Source organism: Siniperca chuatsi, linkage group LG10, assembly GCF_020085105.1.
Source record: "Siniperca chuatsi isolate FFG_IHB_CAS linkage group LG10, ASM2008510v1, whole genome shotgun sequence".
Taxonomy (NCBI): Eukaryota; Metazoa; Chordata; class Actinopteri; order Centrarchiformes; family Sinipercidae; genus Siniperca; species Siniperca chuatsi.
In genome coordinates, this window is record NC_058051.1 from 7473099 (window position 1) to 7499665 (window position 26567).

The window sequence follows — 26567 nt, forward strand, 5'->3', positions numbered from 1 at the left end:
CAATTCCCACCATGAGCAACTACTTGACGAAATAGGCAAGGAAAAACTCCCCTTTAACAAGCAGAAACCTTGAGCAGAACCTAGGCTCAGGGTGGGCGGCCATCTGCCCCGACCAGTTGGGTTGAGAGAGAAGAGAGGAGGGGAGGCAGGAGGACACAGAACAGTAAATTCCACATAGGGAATTAAAATAATGTAATGTAATAAAGTAATGGTAGAGGTAATTATATTAATATTAATAACAATAATAATAGTAATAATAATGATAGCAATAATAATAATTCTACTTTTGGAGACTCTAGGAACCACAAGTAACCCTGCATTCTGGGATGGGAGTGCAGTGTTGTAGTGGGGTAATAGGGTACTATGAGCTCTTTAAGATATAATGCTGCCTGACCATTAAGGGCTTTGTAGGTGAGGAGAAGGATTTTAAATTCTATTCTGGATTTTACGAGGAGCCAGTGCAGAGAAGCTTATGTGGCAGAAATATGATCTCTTTTCCTAGTTCTTGTCAGTGCACATGCCACAGCATTCTGGATCAACTGGAGAGTCTTAAGGGACTTATTCAGGCAGCCAGATAATAAGGAATTGCAATAATCCAGCCTAGAAGTAACAAATGGATGGACTACTTTTTCTGCATCATTTTGAGACAGGACTTGCCTGATTTTTGCAATGTCACGTAGGAGAAAGAAGGCAATCCTTGGAGTTTGTTTTATGTGGGAGTTAAAAGACATATCCTGATCAAAGATAACTCTGAGATTCCTTACGGTGGTGCTGGAGGCCACTATATATTTAGATATAGTTTAGATATTTAGATGTCTCGGTGGTGTTTGTGGCCAAATATAATAACTTCACTTTTGTCTGAGTTTAACATCAGAAAATTGCAAGTCATCCAGGTTTTATGTCCTTAAGGCATGCTTGAAGTTTAGCTAATGGATTGGTTTCATCTGGCTTGATCGATAGATATAATTAGGTATCATCTGCATAACAATGAAAGCACAGAATCTTGCAGAACTCTGTGACTAACTTGGGTGTGCATGGAGGAATTATCATTAACATTGTTTGAATTCAGGTAGGGCAGGTTTGGTTATTAGCATAAATATCAAAGATATTTATGAATATTAATAAAGTTATTAATATGGATTATTATTAATAGTTACGGGGCACCATTACCTGGGACAAATAACTAAATGTGAAAAACAGGAAAATTAGGAAAGGCGGTCCGTTACTCTCCAAAATAAGCAAAGCACAATACACGACAATAAAGCTTAGATGAAATAACACAGATATAAAATCTATCTCTGCCCAGACACAAGCCTCTTCACTCTTGGTTAGCGATTGTATGCGTCAGTCTGTTTTGGTTATCAAGGGAAGTCCTCTCGAGCTCGGATACTGACGGAGCCGGGCGTGGGCTTCCACCGGGCTCTCGCGTCAGTCTTACACCTTGGTGTGAATTAACGACTGTGGGGACTTGCAGCCGTTCTGCTGGCTGTCCTTTGTTTCTCAGTCGAACCTCTTAGTGAAGGCTTCAGCTTTTCCTGGTAGGCCTGTCTTTGTCTCTCACATGTGGTGAGACGAAGCGAGGCCCAACAACATGTACAAACTGAGATCGATATGATAAATAGGATTTAAACCAGCTTACTGCGGTTCCTTTAATGCCAATTAAATGTTCCAGTATCTATAATAAGATGTGATGGTCAATGGTGTTGAATGCAGCAAGATCTAACAAGAAAAGTACAGAGACAATTCCTTTGTCTGATGTAATTTGTAATTTTCACCAGTGCGGTCTCTGTGCTATGATGCACTAAATCCTGACTGAAGGAGAGAGAGAAAGGGGAGGTTAGATATAGGTCCATAGTTGGCTAAAAAAAAACCTGCATCAAGAGTGGGCTTTTTAAGAAGAGGTTTAATTACAGTTACTTTAAAGGACTGTGGTGTACATAGCCTGTTAATAAAGACAGATTGATCATATCTAGTAAGTAAGTAAGTAAAATTTGTTTGTATAGCACTTTTCAGAAATATGTCACAAAGTGCTTTACAGAAACATTAATATACAAGAAAAACACAGTGCATAATAAGAAATACACATTAAATACACAGTACATAATAAAATGCATAATAAGTGCACAGTATGCAGTAAAAACCCACAATAAATAAATACATTGTGCATAATAAAAATACATAATAAATACGTAAGATGCAGACCCGCTTACCCAAACGTCTGTCTAAACAGGTAAGTCCTAAGCTGCCTTTTAAAAGAGTCCACAGTGTCAGCAGACTGTGCCCATACCGTTTATGGGCAGAGCATTCCAACTGCTCTAATGGAGAGGCGTGTAGGACTGCAACTCGTTTGTTTGGACATCTGTTTCGCCCCACTGGCTTTGGTTGTTTTTTCCAGTGTCTTCGGGATCCTGAAGTATGTTTCAAGCACTCCCTTGTCCATATGTGGCCCAAAGCTTTGGTGTAATGCACAGCGACTCCGCTTCAGTTTCCATTGGTGCACATTTACCGTAGGGGCACCACCAGTTGTCCCTGGCGCGCCGCTATCCTCACCGGCTGGCGGTGCTTGACTCTCAGTCTGTACTTCGAACAACAGCTGTAGAGCCCAAATGAACAGGGAGCTCTGGGTGCAGGCAACATGGCGGGAAGTTAACCATTGTTCATTTCCATATACTACCCACATTGTAATGATACAAAGCTGGTTGAAAATCAGCAAAGTTTCCTTTTAATTTAGTCTCCTTTGTAATCCAACTTCTTTGCAACCTGATCATGTCCACACAGCTAATTGGCTGCTTTATCTTATACAAGCCAGTCTAATTGTCTCTACTACTGCAAAATTAATTTGTAGGTATTGACTACATTGATATTGATGTAACAGCTTCTCTATTTTATTTTTTTTAATCAGACTTTGATAATTTTAACGTGAAAGTGCCCTTACAAGAGCTTCAAATAATCACACCTCATTTTAATCGGTTATCAACCCCCCTTGTGGATAGCTTGATTTGACGGATTCCAGTGCTGTGAGGGTTTTTTCTCTGAGACACACTGCGCTTATGTAAATGTAGTTAGTCAGAAAAAAAACATTACATGCATTTGACTTCCCATAATTACCAAGACTCCTTGGGGAGAGATTAAAATGCTGATGATTAGTTTGTTTGATTACTTATACTGTGTGTGAGAATGTGTATGGTGTATATATCGTGTATGTGTGTTCTGGGTGTATTGAGTGTTTTGTGTGTCTATGTGTGTGTATATATATATGGCTTTAACTGTTTTTGTCTACCTCCACTGCACTGCTTTAACCTTGTTCATGTATACAGCGTTCACTTTCTGACCTAAATCAGTTTGTTAAAGTTGACAGTGATAAATGAGGACATTAACGACAAAATATCAATCTTAAAAGCCAAATACTGAGCCTTAATATCTGCAGACAATGCAGAAGAAGGTAAATCATTCAAAGGACTGAGCAAGTTAACTTGTGAGATCTCCATTATCAAAACCCTCTGAAGCTGCTCAGCTAAAGGGCAAGAATTGAAAACCTTTCCTACAAAAAATGTTCACAGCAGTCAAGGTGATGTAAGCCTCCCCAGTATAAGCCTGTCAAAGATTGTCCTGTTTAGTGTGAGTACAGAACAGATAAAAATTTAATGATTCTTGTGGTAGGAATTGGGTCTACCAACTTCTCTTTTATCAGATCACCAACATTCGATCTCTTCAGACCACCTCATCTATTCTCAAACCATCTGCTGCTGGATAAGTGGCCGCTGCCTGGTTCTTTATGTCTCTCTGGAATGCGATAGTTGAAATCCCAGACTGGCTGAAGAGAATCTGGTTGGGGAAAGTAAATAAGTAGCAATTTCGTATCCCTTAACGACAGTGGTGAAGCTGCCTTTGAGTATTGCACTGAACCTTCACCTCTGATAATGCGGCTGCTCAGTCACGGCTGACTGCGTAGTCCCACTCATTGAACTGAAACATGGCCGAACGTTCAATTCAGTTCATAACCAGTGAACGGTCGTTCATGACGTAAGCCAGTGAGCTGAGAATTTAGTTAGATAAAGATACAATTTTCAAACAGAAAATTGCTATAACAAAGTAGGGTATTATGTAGAGCACTTATATTTTTGCGACACCTAATTATTTGGTATTACTTCCTACTTCAGACTTCAAGACATGAGAGGGAGGGAAAGGGAGAGGTACGGGCTAGAGTGACTCAGCGACTGTCTATCATTCACGGCTCATGTTCATTGTGTACGTTCAGTGAACGAAGCACTGAACATGCACCGTTCCCTCACTGTGAAAGGATCTGAGACAGTCTCACACATGCTCTGTCCAGTGGGTGTATCCTTATAGCTGTCCTCTTTTCAAAACAGTAACGTTATGCCTGTGTTTGTGTGCGCCTGCGCACGCAAAACACTGTGCGCAGTAGAGTTAAACGTTAGCCTATGCATATAATTTCAATCTAGATAATGTCATATATCTGGATTGCAGTCCAAGACCAACGTTGTTGAATCATTGCAGCTAAATGTTAGTAACCCGAATCAGCTGTGTATGCTCTGTGTCTTGGACAAACCCCACTCCTCCTTCTTTTGAACGAATCATTCGGAACGACACAAAACTAGAGAGTTGCTTAATTTCCCTGAGTAACAAATGTGTGTATTTTTAAAAATCAGTTGTGTGTGTGTGTGTGTGTGTGTGTGTGTGCGCGCGCGCACGTGCGCATGTGTGTGTGTTCAGATCCGTGCTGGTGGGTTTGAGTACTCCCCCGGGACTCTTCACATCTACTCGGACAGCCTGCTGACGCTTCCTGCCATTATTGGCATCGGAGGGGGTGGCGGCCTGCTTCTATTGGTCATCATCGTTGTGCTGATTGCCTATAAGAGGAAGTCAAGGGACGCTGACCGCACCTTGAAACGTCTTCAGCTCCAGATGGACAACCTGGAGTCCAGAGTGGCCCTTGAGTGTAAAGAAGGTAGGCAATGAAAAGTGTGTATGAACTTTTATCCACAGCTTTGTTCCAAATTAAACATTCATCATCTGAAAGAAGAAGACTGAAAATATTAGAAAATTAATCAAGCCAGATAATGTCTATTAAATTATAGAAAGTAACATAAGTGTATCAGTGTTTATTTATTCTCATACTGTATGAAATCATAGAAAGTACACCAAACTCTACCAGTATGGTACAATCATTTCACAGCAGTACACCTGTTTAGAGAACTATGAATAAGTGTCTGGTTTCTTATAAATAATGTAGATCATTATTATCAATACATTTTGGAACAATTCAGAAATTCTTGAAGATTTGGGATTTGCATGGGAATAAGTACATTATTACACTCCATCCGTTTTTGTTATGTACGTACAGTTGTAGACTAAATGAGGTGTTAAAGGCATAGTTTTACATTTTGGGAAATACCTTATTCACTTTCTTGAGAGTTAGAGTTAGATGAGAAGATTGATACCACTCACATGTCTGTATGGTAAATATGAAGCTAGAGCCAGCAGCTGGGCAGTTTAGCTTTGCAGAGAGCAATTAGGTTCAACCATTAGCCATTTTTTCAGCATTATTCAGTTTGGGCCAGTGTTTTAGTGGGGTGGAAATACAGGCTCATATGTTTTCAATATGTTATGTTTGTTCATTTCTCTTAATTAATTTATGAATAAAATGAAATTATTAAACTATTTGCTTTAGGATTGTATTGGAAGGCAAATGTCATTTTTTCCCATTAGTATGTGAGAGCTAACAGAGCTACAGCAACTTTTATACTCATTTAGCAAACAATGACTCTTTTTTGCAAATGTGTGTTCTGTGTTGCACTAGACTAGAGATGTAATTGATCCCTACACAGTTAGCAGTGGCATGTTACATTTGTTACAAGGTCATATTTATTGGGATTTGATTGGCCTGATTTGGCCCACTGGCCGCTATTTCATTGTGTAAGTTCAGTGAATGAAGCACTGAACATGCACCACTGGCATAAAGACTGGAAACGGTTGGAAACTGCTAGCCTGGCTCTGTCCAATGGTAACAAAATCCACCTACTAGCAGTAATTAACACGTTATGTTTGTTTAATTCGTAAAAAAAACAGTGCAACAACAAGTTGTCATTTTATGGGGGGTTATGTGCAGGACTATTTCCTGGCCAGTCACAGTGACTTCCTGCTGTCTCTGCTGGTTGTTTGGTAACCTTGAGGTTAGACAAATGAGATATTATATGTTAATTAGTGAGTAAGCAGATTTTTTTACCCTCAGACTGAGCTAGTCTAGCTGTTTCAGTGTGTTTCCAGTCTTTATCCAAAGATAACTTGCTGGCTGTAGTTTTAATATTTAGTTTTTTTCTGGTGTATGTCAGTCTTGGTCTATATTTTTTTATGTTCAAATCAAATAACCTTTTCACCTAAATAAACGTAGGCAAGTTTCCCATCCATGCATTAATCAGCTTCTTTACCAAAGAGCTAACATGGAAGTCCCAAAAGTAATAAATTACACAACTGACACACAAAACATTATATTCGCTTCATCTAATAGTACCTAGATACAGTATAGCCTGAATAAAAAGATCAGCCGCTGGCAATTACACTGATTGGGCTGTGAGAAAGATGAGAAGATGAGAAAGCAGGATGAGGTTTCATGGTATGAATGTGCAGGCTGATCAGTGTCAGTGGACATTTCTATAGACTTGACTGCCAAAGGGGAATGTTACAGCCAAAAAATTCATGTAGAGAGAGATAGGTAGTTAGAACTGTGAATGAAACTGCAGACAGAGAATTGCAGTTGGATGCTGCCGTCATCACTGACAGGGCTTCTGCAGGGTATGTTTACAGAGAGAAATGCATAATTGTGTCATAGCAAATATGAAATATCAGTTTTATTTATGAAAATACAGGGCTGATATAAAATTATACATAACGGAAGGAACTCACAGCCAGTTTAGTTACAGTTATATTACTATCATCACAGAAATACAGTCCAATCAGGACCACTTTAGTCAAAGAAAACTTTTATTTCGATCTACAATAAGTTATATTTGGCGGTATGGCTCTGTTCTGGGACCTCCCTGCCCTTCCACGTGCATACGTAGAAAGGCTAAGGCAGAGCAGCAGCAAAGAAACCATAGTGTACAGAGAGAGCAGGTAACAATGACAACAGAAATGACATTGATTAAGTCAGACACAGCATGAAAAGGAGGAGCTGGGGTGGAGGTAGGTTGCAAAGCGGCTTGTAGAGGAAGCAGGGTAGCCAGGCTAAAGCAGCTTAAATAAGGCGCCCTGTATGAGATTTGCCAATTGGATGCATAGAAGGTAATCAGCTGAGCCATGTGTGACAAATTAAAGGAAAAACCACTATAAAATAACTTAGTCGGGTATTGTTCCACCACAAGCCTCAAGAACAGCTTCAAACCTCCTTGTCATAGATGTTGTAAGTGTGTGGAACTCTATTGGAGGGATGGACAACATTCTTCCAAAAGATGCCCCCCCCTCATTTGCTGTTTTGATGATAGTGATAGAGCACTGTTTAACATGCCGGCCATACCTCAGAGTGAAAACACACCACAACAGCGAGAGAGTGTCAGGAAAAGACAGAGAGCATGCAAAGTGTTGGGAGGTAGATAGTGAGGGAGAAGCCATATGAGGTCAAAGTAAGAAGGGGATTGTTAACAGCGAAATTAGAGGTAAAATGAGTGAGAGGTAAATGAGAGATACAAGGGACTGAGAGACAGACGGGGCTAAGAGGGAATTAGAGGGAGCTTAGTTGCGATCAGCCCAGGTGTTTACACTTGATATAATTTCACAGGCAGACACAGCCATGGTACGTAGTTATAACAGTCATGACAGAGTCACAGCTCTATCATGCGCCAAGCATCAGAATCAGCTTTATTGCCAAGTAGGTTTACACATAAAAGGAATTTGCTTTGGTATTTTGGTGCAAAACAATAAACATAGTAGAACTGTAAAGAAAGAAAATTGGCAATTAGATATTAAAGAATATTTAAAAAATAAAATACGAAAACAATAAAGAATGTACGATATGACTTTAAATTACAGTTTGTGCAGGGATAATCAGTCGTCAAACAAAAATCTGCAACAGCTTTTGATTTAAAGTGCTTCAGTTTCAGGGTGACTGGTGCATGTTTTTTGACATTTTCAGAAAATGTGTTCTGACCTTGTTGTAGTGATGTATTTTAAGAAGTTTATTTAAAGACATTTTTGACCTTGGTGTTTTTCAAGAAACACATCTAGAAAGGCCCTTTTCTTCCATCAATGAGAAACCAGACAGTATTTGAGTCAATAGAAATAAAAGCACTCAGTTTTCCAGGAGGTGAAGCATGGACTTATTACCACCTCCCCAAAGCAACCCGCCCCACCTGCTGTACTCCCAGCTGGCCTATAGAGACGAGACAGTGTGTGTGGGTGGAGGAACAGATGAAGTGGGCGGTCTGCTGTGTGTGTGTGTGTGTGTGTGTGTGTGATAGCAAAAGGAAGTGTATGTGTGTGAGGTCGGCTTCGCTCTAAGAGTCTTGAGGGGAAGAGACAGGGGACGTTTGGTTCAGTCATCCATGAGAAGCAGACATCGCACTGTACACTATCATCCAAACTAGCATATTAGCAGTCATGGATAATTAGTTACACATTAGAAATGACAACTGCTGACTGGCAATTGTTACTTTTTAGTTCAGGGTAGGTAATATAGATATTTTTGAGAAGCTATATGACTGTATAAAAGCAAACAAATGTAAATGACTTTCAAACTTCTCAAATTCGTGGCCAAATCATTGATTACACGCTAATGTAGGCACACTCAAACTGTGGCATATTTACACTTCACTTCCAAGATTTTGTGTAGATTGAGGTCTTTATGTACTCAAATCAGAAACACACAGATTTTCCCAGGAAACACCTACCAGACACAGTGTTTACAGCAGCCAAAGTGAAAGCTTGTATCAACTGGATATAAAAACAAAATCATGTTACAGCAAGAGGTGATAGTGAGACATTAATTTATATGAAAATACTAGAATAGGATTTTTGAACTTGTGTGTTCCTGCTTTTACCAACAGTCAGTGTGTTTTATATTGGGGAAGCAATTGGGGAAGCACATCATTTTATTGGAAGCATTAGAATGAAGGTGTGTTTCTTTGTCTTTACTGGACTGTTGGCTCTGCACACCTTTGCAATGGTGATTGCTTTAGAGAGGTATCATAATGTATCTGCATGTAATATTAGTGTGATGTTAGTAAGCAAAAATGTTCTCCCATTTTTCTCCTCACTTTCTATTCAGTGAAACATCCTGAGTTCTCCACTTGGAAAGAGGACCTAATTTTACTTTAAACTGTGGTGAACAGTGTCTTCTTGTAGCAGGAAACAGAAAGTGTAAACATATTAGAATATAAAATTGGAACCAATCGGCTGTGTCATCCGTTTTTTTTTTTTTGTTGTTGTTTTTAAGTTTAACCTGTGGTTAAGTTAGTTTCATCAGTGAAAGATAACTAACACATCACATACAGTATGCTTGGTTGTAATTGTTATGTGTTATTGAATATACCTTGTGCACTGATTTCAAATAGTGGTGGACCTCTTACAAATGAAATTTGAATTCGTAATAAATATAATGCACCGTTGCTCAATTTAATACCCTCGGGAATTTAGCTGCTACAGCCTCACATGGTCTGGGATGACCAGAAGCTTACTGTGGCTTACTGTGGATTGATATTGCTATAACTGACATGTCTGAGCTAGTTCCCTGACTTTATGGCTCTTGTGTTACTTGTGCTACTGTTACAATATGTTTGAGCATGTGACGGATAAACTTTTCAGTGTTTTTATCTCAAAAGTGAAGCAAGAAGTAAACAACCTTACAGGTGACATGTTTGTTATTTCTTGCTTGTGGTTACATTCTATTTGCTCTCAGTCAGGTCGTCTTATGAGGATGTATTTGCAACTTACTCAAAAAAATTCAATATCTTTCAGCTGCTTATGTCCACAGTGTCTGCAGTTCAGCAAAAGTTATAGTTTCACTTTAAACTATGTTTGAGGTATCTCGATGTATTATTTTATCAGACCTGCCAGCCAATCAGAAGAATATTTTCTGCCATAATTTTGCTATTTCTGTCTTACATATTGCTCAGCCCTTTTTGTGCAGAACAATTTTACCATTTGAGCAATAAATAAGAGATTGATTAATGTGTGTGGAAACAGGAGATTAGAGTTTAGATGACAGAAGACGGGGAGTAGATAATGGAGTGGAAAATTTAAGCAAACCAATGTCTATTTGAGTCTCCTTCACTCCCCAGCCCTTCCTCTCTTCTACTTCTTCTTCTTTACTTGTCACTCTCCCCTTTGCCTTTATCTCCTATTGTGCTTCTTCTGCTCTGCCTCTTGTGTCTTTTCGCCTCTCATCTCCACTTCTCTAATCTACTTTCCACTTTTTCTCAGGTCTGACCTTTACCTGCTGACCTTTCACTCTTCTTCCTTTTAGTCCTAATCACTTGTGTCCTCTATCCTCTGAATTCCCTTTCCTCTCTGTTTTACTATCCTCACTTCTTTATCTCCTGGTCTTCCTGTCTTCTCTCTCCTTTTTTTCTATCTTTCCTATATCTTCTTTGCTCCCTCTCTCATGTGGTCTAAACCATCCAATAACAGCTGGGAGAAATTATGCATCAAAACTCATCTGTCACTCTCAATAATTATCCATTCATGCATTTAATTGACTTTCCTTTCCAGGAACTTTGTTTTCTGTCTCCTGGTTCTGCTTTTCTCTCCCCGAGTTAGCTTTCCCTTTTTATTTCATTATGTTTGGGTCTTTTTTGGACAAGAAAAGATTGTTGGGGCAATGACACCAAGGAAGAAATTCAGTTCACTACATTGTTCAGCCCTGTCTTTCAATGAAATGTGTATTCTGTTATCTCAGGATTTATGTGTACCAGAAAAATGTCTAAGTTAAAAACAACATTTTTGAGAAATTACACACTCTTTCAACCACACGTAATAACATGTCCTTTATTAAAAGTAACTGAATTGCTGATTCTGGATCTGTTATTATGCTTTAATGTCTACCTATCCTTGTATTCCATCATGCTTCTGTCTTGTCTGTGGTTTAGTTCTTATTTGTTGCCTTTGTGGGCCTCTTTCCTCATCAAAGCTGACCTTTATTTCTTAGCCATACTGTCTAGAACCTTTTTATAGGGCCCAGACACTCTACATGAAATTATGCACTGTTTGCGCTGTCTATCTACACTGACTTCCCTTCTTTGTCTCTGGTAGGCTCCTCATCTCACCCATATATTGTGTTTACAGTGCTGTCGTCTCACTGTCATACACTTACAGCAAAATCTTGTGGTGTGATTCTTATCACATGTCCTACTGGGCTCTCGCATGTTCATGCAAGCTCCTCACTAGCAGCTAAAAAGAAGTGGCTGGTGACATCATACTGTATGTCAAGGAGGTAGCACATGTCTTTCTACATCCTCCTCAAGTCAACAGTGGAGTTAGCAGTGACAAGGACTCCAGTGCTGAGTGAACTGATCATTCCAAATTGTACGGTCGACTCATAACTGTCTAAAAACCATGCCTTTTTTGTGGAGCAATTTATACTCTGGCATAGGAGGCTTAAGTAAAAATAGAAAAACTATGTTGCAACATAGCTACTAAGCTACGATAGCTTCCTTCATTTGGGACTCTCCAGCTCTCTGTTCCAAAGATCAGCCCTCTCAAGACCATTTGCTCTTGGGAAATGGTATTCACCAAAGTCGAATTTGCATAGCCCCACTGATTGCGGCATTTCACCATTTTAAATGCTGGTGTGGCCGAGCCTTTAGAACTAGATATGATTAGTACATTAGACTATTTGGTCAAAAATAATTGCGGAAATGACAAATTCACACACAATTAAAATCACGAGGCAGTCTCCATGATTATTATACATCATTCCACAGCCCTAAATGATTTTCGGTAGTCACCTTCTCTATTTGTCCATTTGCATCTTTTTTTGTAGCTTTTGCCGAGCTTCAGACAGACATCCATGAGCTGACCCAGGAGCTGGACGGAGCTGGGATTCCTTTCCTGGACTATCGGACTTATGCAATGAGGGTCCTGTTCCCGGGCATTGAGGACCACCCTGTGCTCAAGGAGATGGAGGTACGGGTCAGTACACCACCAACCGAGCTTGAAACTGAAACAAACTCACCATAAATAATCAATTCGAGTAGAACCAAGAACTAAGCTTTTGCACTAATAAACTAACATCAGAGGTAGAAACAGTAGCTGCTATGCTAACTACAAGTGGTTCACCTCAGCAAGATGTTAGATTCAGAGAAGTATTTCTGAGAAGTGTACTCTGATGGCATGAAAATGTCCTCTGTCTTTACTGCTTAATACCTTTTGTAGCCATTATCTTATGACAGGTTTTATCAAAGACAGGCCTCTCCAAAAGTCTGAAATGTGAGGCAAGAAGAACTCTAGACATGTTTCACCTTTAAGCAATCACATAACCTATATTGTACCTACTTTGTGTTAATGTATTCATCTTGTCTCGGTGAATGCAAACAACTTTTCAAGAGCCTTGCTATAATGATTAGTTTGGTCTCATGCGACAGACCCTCACCACACTGTATTCTCTTGTAGGGAAGTAGAGTTTTAAAGAGTGGATAGCTTGAAATTGACAGAAAAGAAATGTTTTGTAAGAGATACAAGAAGATAAAAGAGATTTGTAAAAAAAAAGAGTGCATAGCAAAAGATGATGGGAAAGATAGTAAGAGGATTAGAACAGAGAGGGAGAAATAAGATGCAGGGTTACCAGGATTGTTACTTGCATTATACATCACTTTTAAGTTATTAATTAAGCTAGTACATGTAACCACCTTGCCAGCACAGCTGAACTGAGATAGTGCACCTGATTTATAAAGACATTTTACCGCTGAGACCAAGGGAAGTAGAATTGATAGGATGTCAACATAAACTACTCTCCTCCAAAGCTAGAAACCAGAGAGCCAAGTTTGTAATCAGCAGTATCATTAAGATGTAGAATCTGGTGCTGCTCCATTGACTTTGATTGGAGCACTGACTTTTAGGAGTCAAGGAATAATTTGTTTGACCTTTTACAGCTTCATTTAATCGTTCTAATCCAGAACGTGAATTTATATTCCTAGGGAGAAAAAAGCCCTCTGGGCGGTCTCATAGCTGCCATTTCTGCTGTATTTGATTCATTCTTAGTGATTCATCCTTATATTTTTGGCAAGACAGAACAGTTGTGATTACTTAAATACAATAGAATTATCCTTGGATATAGAAAAAAACCCATTGTGGTTTCCAGCAGAGACTATAAAGCTATAACTTAAAAGTACTGGTAATGCAAATTCAGGAATGTAGCAGAGGATAAATTCATTTAAGCTCCATATTTTACTTCCCTTATATTTGGTTTAACGCTTGGTTCAACTATTTGATTCAACTCATATAAAGCTTTGTGACATTCATTCTGGGGCTGGAGTTCAATAGCATTTTGTCGATTACAAATCAAGTATAGAATCTGTTTTTCAAATCTATCTCCTTTCGAGTCCCTTATGGAATTAAATTAAGTTTAGCTTTTAACATTTGTAAAGTTATGAATAATTAAAACACATCACCTTTTATTGTCTGAGACACCAGAAACACTACATTTTTCACTTATTGCCTAATTAATGTTCATAACCTGTAGATACACAACCCAGTCTCACAGCAGTTCGTGAAATAGTCCCGAAATTTAATCTATTGATTCGTGTACATAGACACGAATATCCCATTTTTTTCGTGTCACTCAGAACGACTGAGTGCCTGCACCATGTTTTGGCGTTCAGTGATCAGTGCGCCTGCGCAAGCTCCTGCAGTGCAGTGCAGAACCAAGTCCGTCCATCAGCTGATGGTATTTAAAGGTAAGACAATTTAAATGAGAGCATTCAAACTGTGATTATTTAGTCAGTAAGCGAAAACAATACAGAAAAATAGTTGTAAGGTGACATGACACGAGTATTGACATGAGATAACAGTTTGTCTCTTGCATTTGCTAGAAATTACATTCTTTAATGATCTTTTGTGGTGCTAGCTTGAAGTTACTGCAAAAAGATGAGCTTGTATAATAGCTAAGTGGTAAGCATTGCTAATTTGCATGTTTTTACATGTTTTCTTTGAGGTTTTCAGTGATGTTAGGTTGATGTTATTACAAAAATATTAGCTTTTGGCATGGCTAATTGGTAAACTAAGTAGCCTAATCACTAGTTAAGTAATAAAACGATTAATTGCACCCTGGGTTTCCCTTAACTTTCCCCATTAGCCTGTAATAATGACTTTTTCCACACTGTAAGACAATGTTACATAATATATTCTGTATCTGCTCCTTCCAACGCTTCATTGAAGCTATATCAAGCTCATATTGAGTGAAATGTTCAAACCCAACACGCCTTTTTTATGGCTGTACCGATGTCTTGAGCATAATTTTATACACATTCCTGTGTAATTCAGCCTGATATGTTTGGTATCTCTGGAAGTTCTGTGGGTTTGAATAAAGCTTGGCTGCGTTAGATCCCTTAGGGATGGTGCAAGTTTAATTGGGCTGTTCCTCTACTAGCACACTTGTCACCTGTGAGTGTATGCTAGAAGCTTACAATGACATTTCTATTAATGCAAAAAATGAACACTGCACAAATTATTAGAAATACCTTAGCTTGTTTAGCTAGATGGTGATATCAGGGCTGTGGTGGATCTGTTATTTTGTATTTTTGTAAGTGAGCAATGATGTAGGCTAACATAAACATTTATTGCTGTCCTCAACCTTGAGCTTGAAAAATAAAACCCAAAGGTACAGGTCTGCCTGCCTGTCGGCCTGCTTGTCGGCCTTCATAATATCTCTTTACCTGACTTTTTTCATCTCCCTTTACAGCTCCAATTCCCAGTTGTATCCCTGTTAGTCTCAGGACTTCTGTGGTAAGTTTGTTTTATTAGTTTCCATGCATTATGTCTATGTTGAACAATTCAAAATTAGGTTTGGGCCAAGCTCCATAGAGAGAGTGGCCCTTTCTCAAATATGTCGTGCAAGTTTCTCTTGTTATGTTTGATATGTGTTATGTTCCAGGTTGAAGATGGCTCAGAGAGGCAAGCCTTACAGTTGCTAATCTAAAAGCATTAGGCTAGTATGTATGAGAAATATGGTATGGTATGCAAAATCCACACTTGCCCTCAACACTGTCTTTTTTATTACTGATTTATTGCTGACTAGCTTACTCAACAAGAGAGGATAGAGATTCATGAGGAGCAGAGGGAAAATTTGAAATCCTTTTTAAACGAGGGAATGACACGTGTTGGTTCACCCTTAATATCAAGAGTTGCATCAGCTACTGTTTTGGAAACATGTGTCATAGTGCAGCACTACAGTAAACCTTAAATCTAACAATCAACATGTCAGATAAATAATAATAAAATAAATACATTTTGCAGTACTGCTGCTACAAATTACAAAATGTAACGGATGGAAGTTTTTTGTTAAAATTCAGTTTAATTGGTGTAATACCATTTCATTATTTTTGTTTTCTCTTTCAGAACTGGATTGGAAACAGACAAAAGGTCCTTTAAAGCTTCTTCTGAGCCCTCGGCCCTCAAAGCCGAAACTTCACACACAAAAGCTGTCGCCATACAATCTTTTTTTTTAGGGACATTCTCAGAAACAAAGGTGAGAGACAATATTTAATAGATGCTTTTATTTGTTATAGTAAAAGGTTTGTTGTTGTTGTACATAGTGGCCCTGTTTACATTAGGGGTTCACAAGGATCATGAAACAGATTTTCAGGAAAGTATTTGGGAAGTACTTCACACACTGAAGTTGCATTCATCAATGTAAGACTGCTGTTACTGTTGAAAAGAATCAGGTCATTTACTTTACACGTTATGTTGTTTTTACAGAGTTGTTACAGACAAATGGGTTTCACAACCCAAGTGCAAACCAGTGTGTTGGGCAGACGAATGTCTCTGTATGAATGTAGTTAAAAAAGAGATGCAGACTCTAAAGTGTTTAGTTTTTTTGTCCATCGGTTTTTTCTCTCAGGCACAATGAACAATATTAAGGGCAGGTGGTCCACATTAGGGGAAGAGACGAGAAGACGAGAAGCAGAAATACTTTCAATAAATATTCCAGCAGATTTTTTTAACGTAGGGTATTCTAAATGAAGTAATCTTTGCAGTAAAATTTGCATACTCAAAGCATGTAATCCGAATGTAATGAGCAATTATTAAACATGAGAAGGCAAGCATAAGAGGTGCTTAATCGTAACAACATCTACCTCACATGAAAGAAAGAATATGCAGACCACATGTAGTCTGTAAAAAAAAAAAGTAGTTGGGTCAAATGTTTACAAGGCTATCGACATCAAATATTCTCACATTGAAGGGATTGTCAAAGGCTTATACCACTCCTCTCAAATTAAATTCCTACTGGTTGGACTAGTCTATTCAGATCAAGGTGGTCAATTGATGCATTAGTAGTCAGATATGGCTATAAATTCAATTATTAGTGGAATATTAGACTTGCATAAACCCATATAGTTAAAGTAATCTCCATCAGCACTTATTTCTTACAATATTTTCACCTGTGACAACACTATTTCCACAGAGATTGCTTAGCACTGTTATGAGTTGTTTCAGTGTATGTTTGATTTTTAAATGTAGGTCGTTTTGTTTACCTAAATATTGTAAAGGTGTCCAAGCTTGAGGCTTTGGGTGTGGAAACAGCCAATTTGTCATCTGACCGCCAAAACTCCAGTTTAGAGGTGTGAAATGAGCAGCAATGGAGCCAGTGACGTCACAGTGAACAACTTTGCACTGCATTTCAAAGCTGATGTTGGTTATATGAAAATCCACACGAATGGACTCAGGCCCATAACAGTGCAAAGATACATAATACAGTTTTATGAAATGAATAGATGTTGTCTGCTGTTACGTTTGCAGCCAGCTTCTCCGCCGCAACACCCAGTACCAAATATCAAGTCGATGTACTGTTTAAAAAAGTGCAGGATGTTTAACCAAAAATATAGAAAGAATATTTTCTAACACATTTTTAGACCAATGTAAAGAAATGGCTTAGACTTATATGTTGGTAACCTAATATGCCTCCATGAATCAGTGGCATTATTATTGAATTAATAAATTATTTATCTAATGTGCCCATGAACCATAGATTATGACACCTTAACAAAATGACATGTTTATAGCCTGTACGCTGGCTATCAATAGAAGTGTAAAATTGTGTAACGTGTGCATGCATGTGTGTGTCCGTGTCTTTCAGAGGAGGCTGGTGGTACTGGAAAGGCTCCCCTACCAGTCCCTGGTGAATCAAAGCATGACCATAAAAGTTGCTGGACTGCCCAATGGCCTTACCCTCAAGAAGCCATCCTTTTATGGAAGGAACCAATTAGAAACCATTTTGAAAGATGCTGAGTGGATTTCATTTGATGAAATAAGTAAGTGATATTAACAGTGGCAGTTTGTTTCTGCATGCCATTTGGCTCTATGCAAAGTGGGAAAAATCAGGTAAAAATAACACAGGCCTACATGTGAGACCTTGTATAATGCTGGGCCATTGCAAACATCTAGAACAGCTTTATTGCATTCTATTATATATTCTGTCTTTAACAGTTTGTGAGGGATGTGATACTATTCTTCAGTTGGAGTTTTCATGATTATAGTAGAACACATTTTCTAAGGCACCTCTCCAGAATATCCTATAAGTGTTTAGTTGAATGCGAGTCTAGTGAATGTGATGGGCCTTGGCAATGGTTTACATCTTTTTCATGCTCATCAAACTATTCATTAATTCAATTATATGTCTAACATTCATGTGGATTATATTCCTTCATTGATACTGCTGTGTGATTATTTTTTTCTCCAGCAATGCAGGAAGACCAATTATTTGTTATACTCATACTACATAAGTGTTCCTTTTTTGCTTAAACATATCAGTCAGATGCAGCACCAACCCCACTGACACGGCAGAGAGAATTTTAGAGGACATGGATGCAGAAGGTATGCCGAGTTGTTTTAAGAAGTATCCATTAATAGATATGTAACTGTGGTCATTAAACGTCATTACACAGCACATTTGACCACGGTGCACATTATTGTATGATGCAAATAATATGACCAAATCTTCACCTTTGTGTCATGGCTTAATGTCTTCAAATCTACAGACACAGCAGGTGGCATCCAGATGAAGTTGGTATTTATTCTTGTTATTGTAATACATTTTGAATGCCAGTCACTACAACTCCGTTTTTGGTATTGCTTAAAATCGAGCTGAAGTAAAACTTCTGTTCTGAGAAGTCTGCCATTGACATTTGACACAGAGAGAGAAGCTCACTTGTTTGAAAATTACAAATGATATCAAAGTTAAACAGCTTTTATAAGCTTGATATTCTGATAATTTTACACTTTGAATTGGAATTTAGATGCCAATAATGCCATGTATCTATTCATTCTAGTCATTTACTATAACCATTGACAGAATAAATGCTGACAAATTATATTACAAATTTGTAATTAAGATTCAAAATTTGTATTAAGAAATATGTTATTGTGTTTTGTTTTATGTACTTTAGGTGCACATCAAATGGAAGCAGAGTCCTCAGAGACAGCCACTAATGTAGCCGTCATGATGACTGCAGATGAAGGTATCTATCCAAATTATGGATAGATTACAACTTCCAATTGTAGGAAAGGTCATAGGTAATAGGTAATATTTCCTAGAAACTACAATTCCCTAGAGGCCCGCCATGCAGCTTCATACAAATCAGCACCACAGTTGTAGTTTGCAAAGTAGTGTTGTAAATAGGGTCATAAAAAGATATATTTACTAAATATATCAAATATCTAGTACAGCCGAACAAGTAATTACACTGCATCTAGATGACATACAGTATGTTAGGAAAAGTAAAGATGTTAGTTTATTTCAGATATTTTAGCCAAAACAGGAGTGGAACATCCTGTGGTTTACAGTTTCCACATGACGTCAGAGACTGACACCGAAAGCAGCCAATGGGAAGAGAGAAAAAAGTTGTTCATCTACACAAGCCTGGACAAGGGAGCATTTCATAAATGCCTATGTAAAAACCTATGTGGTACACTATGTCTGGCCGATTATGACTGTAAAATCATTGTATAATACGTAATTTATTAAGTAATTTACTCTTTTATTAATTTCTCGAGTGTGCTGTGAATAAGTGTGAATAACAATGCCGTGACAATGGCAGAAAACATGGCTATAACTCATTGTGGGAAAGCTGTATTGTAGAGTCAATACACCTGTATGTTCCTTTTAATTTTTATAAACTGAAATTAAGTGTATTGTAGCAGTAACCTTCATTTACACATGGAAAACATAGAGTGCAAGCCCTCTTTTACAAATATATCCTTTTTACAAAAACATGGTGCATGGTACAGATACAATAATATGGTTAATGTTAATTGTAAGGTTATTAATAACACCAAAGCTGGCTATACCTTGAGTACTATAAGGCTTTAGAAAGTCACTGAGACAACAATGTCTACAATAACAGTGTTTATTGTCCAAAAAGAGCAAGTTTAAACCAAGTTTCACAGCTCAGAAAAACAAAAATGGACTTTGTTGCGGTTAGACTAATCAACTGATCAGCAACACAGCATCAATGAGATCCTGACCAGTTACAATGAAAACACACACAGAACATAAACTGTCTGAGTTGGATTCATTTTGGTTAGCATTGGATTAAGGAGACATTTTGAATGACAAATAACAAAACATAAAAACTTGCTCAAATTAACCATTAAAAATCAGGAAGCAGCAAACCAGGCCCGGTCACGAGTGCTTTCAGTCTTAAGTTGCTATCATTGTCATGCTCATCATCATCGTAATTACTATCATCATGTCGAAGTGTCCTTGGGCAAGACACTGAACCCCAAATTGCTCCCGAGGGCTGTGTGTGAGTGTGTGTGAATGATTAGTTAGTTTCTTTGAACTGATGAGCAGTTGGCATTCTTGTGCTGTACTTTTTGTAATATATAGATCTGGGACTTGTGAGTCGTATATTGAGGATGAAACAGAGTAAGTAAGCAGTATCTGTCTGTTATCACTCTACTATACACCTGCACTTACTAACCACCTGGCAACTACCTGCCAATCATTTTAGAAACCACCTGGTAACATGACATAGCACTCTCTTTTCTTTTGTCCTCTTCCAGATTGAAGATGATGCTTCAAGGAGAATTCGGTAGTTACAAACCTGAAAGCACACTGTGGTACACCTGACCAAACATTGCATAAGTTATAAGGGAGACCTTGGTGGTAATTGATTATTAATCACACCATATTCAATTACTGCAGCATTATAGCAACCATTCATTTATAACAACATCATTGTGATAGTTTCCTACAACAATATGCTATGTTATTGTCTGGCTAATAGTTATGTAATCACACCATGTTGAAGCACATCAGTAGGGCACTTAAAGATGGGTGTAATTACCACATAGTCTTACATACATACATTGAACTCTTACTTGAGCTTGTAGAATTGAATCAGTTTGATGATGCAGTTCATTTTCCATCTAGAGACAGTGTCTGGAGAACAGAAAAAGACATTATTACAGCTCTAATAAAGTGCTTTATTTCATGTTACTTTTTCACCCACACAGCTTACAGGATTGTACTTCATTACTGTACATAGAGAGGTAAGTATACCATATTTGCAATATTCTTTGCTAACAATATTCGTGACCTTATTACAATATTCAAGACATTCACACATTCACTTCAGTTGCTTACTTATTGGTTTTGGTTTCTGTTGGGCTAGCTCCATCTCCTTTTTCTTTCATCTCTCCATGTGTTGCTCAGAAACCAACACTAGACAACAAAAATAACAGGAAACAAGACAACTGTCAATGCTACATACTTTATGAAAAAGTTTAGACAAATACCTGCTCTCTGATGACAGATGAGATGTCTTCTTGAGCGAGAATTGATATTTTCTCTGCTTTGTCTAATCTTTACAGGAGCCGCACCTCTGTTTAATTTACTTATGTTGGCCAATTTGTGTGTGACCAGCTAAACTCCAGAACATACTGTATAACATTTTTAAAAATGAAACCACTAAGCACAGTGGTTACATTAAACTACCAGCACTAAAATTTGACAGGTTATACAGCAGTGGACAAACCTAGGTCAGTTGATTTCCTCCGTCCATAATGCAGAAGGGCATCAGTCAGCAGGTAAAGACGGTGAGATGGAGTCATCTCCTTTCTGATTCGCAAATCTTCATAGGAAAGACCACAACCTCTTCATTCCTTCCCCCGTCTGTGAGCCCAAACCCAACAAGCTGTCTGGTGCTGTACTTGATCTGTGATTAAAGAAAAGTCATAGAATATCACATACACTAACACTGAGCATATTCCTACTATATTGTCCTAAACAGTGCAGCTCTGAAGCAAGTTTAGACAAATACCAGGTGGGACAAATGTTAGATTTAAGATTACTTTGAGGCATTTCTACTTCATTTCAGCAGTGCAGTGTATAGACAGGAAAATGGAGGCCAAACAGATAGTGAATGATGTGTGATACAGGTCCTAATGTTTCTATGAACTCAATGAAATTTGTGTCCATAAATGTGAAATGCTGGTATGGCCAAGGAGATGTTGTGTGGTATGCCCTCCCCTGATTTCTGATTGAACACAGTATGACATAGCTTTGAGTTAATGTGTCAATCAAAACAATAATACAGTTTTACACAGGAGTTTAAAAAATGTCAAAGACAACTCACAGGTGTATGTTCTTGTCCTCAAATCTTCAGAGAAGCTCATCAATGACATACAGGGGATATGCTAATCTATTACAACACAAACATGTGACTGATGAAACAGTCACATGTGAACAATAATTATCCAGACAATCTCCTGTATCAAATTCAATTTTCATTTTATACTTAAATACTCAATAAGGACACTCAAAATGATCAAAACACATTCATTTTTTTATATTAGTGAAGATTATAGAATGGTGGTAAACTTGACATTCAGTAATATTTGGAATCTCACATACACATTCCATGAGGTTCATATTTGGGTGATTGAAAATGTATGGCTAATGTTAGGGTCATGCTATTCTAAGCATTTTATGAATAGGGACAATTAAAATAGGGGAATTAACATTCTGTAAAATTGGGCCAAAAGTCATAGATGTCACTACTGTGTCATAGACTTGTCATTCTCTCTGACTCATGTGGACAAACATCAGGGACATTTCTTGTCGACAAGAGGCTCCAAACACTCCTGTAACATCAAGCTTATTTTATTGCTTTTGTGACCTCAGGACGTTGCCAGCCTTTAAGTTACTACAGCCCTAAAGATTTAAGAAAAATGTAGATAATTATGGGAGGAATAATGGTCTTTTACTGTGAGTTAAATACATAAAAGTATTCTGGAACTATGACTAACCTTCTGAAGTTTGGAGCAGTCAGGATGTGATAGCAGGTATTCCTGTACATCCTTGTCAGGAACAAACATGCAGGTCCCATATAACAGCTCAAACACACTTGTCCCTGAGCTTTGGTTCCTTACATTCCTAAAGTTGGCATCCAGTGTCACTATCATATCTCCATCCACCTGGAAAACAAACATTTAGAGTAATCCTGGTTTTGTATCTGGTGCTACAAAAAAGTTTAGGTCAGCAACAACCAGGAAATAAATAATGTACTTACAAATTTGTTCTAGGACATTGTAAACAAAATTACACTGTGAGGCTGAGGCATAGCCTATTCCTCATATGACATAGGTCTGGTACTTTGACAACATTGCCTGTTTTAATGTGTGTTTGCAATGCGTCTTAGAGATGGCTGTAAAAAGCGCAATGTAAATAAAGATAATTCCTTCATTCATTAAACCCATAAACATCTGTGTGGCATATATGGAAAATGCAGCGCTCTCAGTGGACTTTTTAATGCTTACTGCGTAATCGTAAAGTTGCTGCCACCAGTGTTTTCCAAAGTAGCCCGTCTAATGAGGATGTCCCCTGTCCCTCCAATCAATGCAATTCTTAATGTGATTTGTCATCAATTATTATGCTAATATTTGTCAAACACTGAAGAAGACTCTGTGCTCTCTACTTGGCAGGACACAACCTCTCACCGCGTGCATACAAACACACACACACATTCACATCATCACATTCTCCATCATTAAGCTCGCATTGTTTTGAAGCGGAGGCTAGTGGTTGCATAGCGAATCGCAACTTGATATCAATACTATTTTATTAGAATCAAAAATGAATATAAGAAAGAAGTCGGCTGGACTGAAATATGTAGTTGGCTGTTTGACCGGCAGCCGGCGCTTATGGAAAGCTCTGCACATAAAGGCCAAGGTGATACTTGACATGGTTCACTAAATTGTTGTTATTTTTATAGAAAAGGTTAAGAATCATTTTGAATGATGAAGAATCATTCATGCAACTGTATAATCCTAGATGATTCCATAAAGGTTTACTTTTAGTTGTGATATGATAATAATGATGTAGCACAATCAAGGAAGAAGGTGTGTAATCATATGCAATTGTTAATTTTCACATCCATATCGACTCCTCAGTCTTCCACAAAAGTAACTGAAATGTTCGGTTCACAGACAGGACTTCAAACTGACCTCTGCAAACTGACTTACCTCTGCAAGTGTGAGGTTGTTTCTCCAGCGCAAGTTGTTGCAAAAACCCTCAACAGTAACGTGACACTCCAGTGACAGACAAACAAAAAGCTCTAGCGGAGGGAGGGAAAAGGCTGTCTGGGGCTTGTTGGCTGCTGCTGGCCAGAGCCCATACCTTAGCAGAGTGCAGGCTTCTGGTTCACACTCACACATTTTGGCAGTGACGATGCAGATCAAAATAAAAAAAGGGAAATAAAATAAAAGCAAAAACAAAGACTACTATAAAAACTACCATATCAACACAGGCACAATTACTTGAGTGTGTCACCTATAAGCTAACGTTTGTTATTATTGGAATCAGAAAACAGGCACAGAAAATTGTTTTCAAAAATACATGACAAATTTGATGAATTCCTTATAGGAAATCATTGCTCACATTTAACAGGATTGGATTCCTTAACCTGTCAAGGTTAAGGAAGCTTTGGTGTTATTAATGTATAATGACAAACATGTGTTGACAGTGACCTTCACGTCGTTTATGTACACAGGCCTCATGGCCTTCAGGTTATAGGAATAACCCCAGGGAGGATGGCTAATAATAGGCATTCCGTAAGAAAGATTGTTAGCTCTAACAGAGTTTTTAGAACTACAAACTCAAGAAGACACGAACAGTTAATACTACGTAGTGCTAAAACAATTACAAGAATCTAATGAATGTATGAGTGCATGCTATGGTTCTTACATTCCAGGGGTTAGGGTTGGCATGTTAACTAATAAAACAAACTTACCATAGAAGTCCTGGGACTGACATGGACACAACTGGGAATTGGAGCTGTAAAGGGAGACGAAAAAAGTCAGGTAAAGAGAGATTATGAAGGCAGGCAAGCAGGCCGACCTGTGCCTTTGGGTTTTATTTTTCAAGTTCAAGGTTGAGGACAGCAATGATTATTTGTTAGACTACATCATTGCTCACTTACAAAAATACAACAGAGCCACCACAGCCCTGGGGTCTATTCCAGAAAGCAAGTTAAACAAACTCTGAGCCTAACCCTGAACTCTTAGTTGATGAACCCTGAGATGGGAAACGATGGGAGTTTATGGTTCCGGAACAGCTGATCTGAGTTTGGTCAATCAACTCTGAGTATGTTCACTCTGAGTTAAGCGCGTGCATGAGGACTATAAAAAGCCATCATCAATGGAGCTCCGATACTACGACTCACCATGGCAACTGGCGAGAAAAAGAGGTCGTCCTACTTCACCCCACTGGAATTAGATGTTTTAGTACGTGCTTATGGCAAGTATGAGCACATTTTCAGGGAAAAACAGCAACACAGCTGCAGCGGCAAAGGAGAGAGAGTTGGGGTTTGGAGAAAATTGCTGCCCGAGTCAATGCGTAAGTTTTAATGCAGTAGTCTATTAATTTAGCATTTAACCACACTTTCTTTTAATATTACAGGTGAAAAAGTGGTAGAATGTTATAGAATAAAGTTTTATTTTTATTTAGGTGAAATCCCATGGGTACAAAGCGCACATGGAAGCAGCTGAAAATGAAATATAAAAACATAGTTCAAACAGGGAAGGCATATTTAGGCCATGATAGTACCTCATTTTGGTTTTAATCATGATTTCACATATTAGATAAAGTAATATTTTTAAACTTGTAGTAGGCTAGCTTTAACCCCCAACAGAATGCTATTTTAATACACATAAATGTCCTCTTGCCTAATATCCTGCTTAATAGATTCACATTTGAGTTCTGCTCAGCCAACAGAAAGAAAGCAGAGGCCCGTAAAACAGGTGGAGGGCCACCACCACCACCTCTAACACTGGGCAGCCAGTGGCTGAAGGCATCCCTGAAGGGAGCTCATCTGAGCCAATCACCCCCCAGGACACAAGTGCCTACATAAGATGTAAGTGTGTGTGTGTGTGTGTGTGTGTGTGTGTATATATATATATATATATACACATAAAAAACAAATATTTTATTTTTTTCAGTGTTTCATTACTCCCAACAGTCACTGGTGGTGTTATCTGCCTTGTTGAGCCTCCTGCCCCAACAGAACTCCTTGCAGTTGTAAGTACTCAATACTCCAGAGATTTTGCCAAATATAGTAGTTTAAAGTATACAAAAACAGAATTCTCTTCACACTTCTCACAGGATAATGACAATGATGAAGACACATTGTCTGCTGCCACAGAGAGGGATTCAGAGAGTCCTACAGAGGTATACATCTTAATTTTGTATGTTAGCTACTGATAATTCTCTCCCCATTTACATTTGTTTACATTCTTGTGTGAAAGTGTTTGAAATGTACACTGAAGTGATTAGAATAAATAATAAATGGAAAAACAACTTTTACATTCTTATCCTGTTTAACAGAGCATGGCTGAGCAATACCAGGAGGAGGGTCCATCAAACTTCACAGCACAGATTAACACAGTGAGATGTTCAGTAAATGCCAGGTTAATTTTGCATGTAGAACTGTAGGATTAAATGTCATCCTTTTGTTTTCCCAGTTATCAGTAAAGGAGTTTTAACAAAATGCATCTCATCAAGAAAAGGGCAAAAACTGACCATGAAATGGTGCTCTTGAAATTGAATTACTGGGACACCAGTTAGAGGTGGGTGCATGGTCATAGTTGAATGATGTTAATTGTTGGAACAATATAACAATACTAATTGTTGTATTTCTAGGAAATAAAGAAGACCAAATGAAATGTGAATGATTTGTCTTTATTTGACTGCTGGGGGTGGTGGCAGGGTGTTGCTCTCCTCTTATTGTGGCAATATTATGGAAAACAACACATGCCACAATAATGTCACATGCACTCTCTGGGGTTAACCTGAGTCTACATAGGCACTGGAACTGGGCTTTGAGCATGCCTATTGTCATCTC

At 38.2% G+C, this 26567-nt stretch overlaps 1 protein-coding gene across 8 annotated transcripts in view; it reads left to right on the top strand.

The window, feature by feature from the left end:
* LOC122882838 (plexin-A1-like) overlaps nucleotides 1-26567 on the top strand; it is a 325344-nt gene that overhangs the window by 257119 nt on the left and 41658 nt on the right. For 2 of the 8 annotated variants that reach the window (XM_044210653.1, XM_044210652.1), the window contains 2 exons: nucleotides 4735-4969; nucleotides 11993-12141. In XM_044210653.1, coding sequence (XP_044066588.1) covers nucleotides 4735-4969; nucleotides 11993-12141 — 384 coding nt within the window. The other 6 variants (XR_006379472.1, XR_006379471.1, XM_044210656.1 and 3 more) reach the window with 6 other exon arrangements.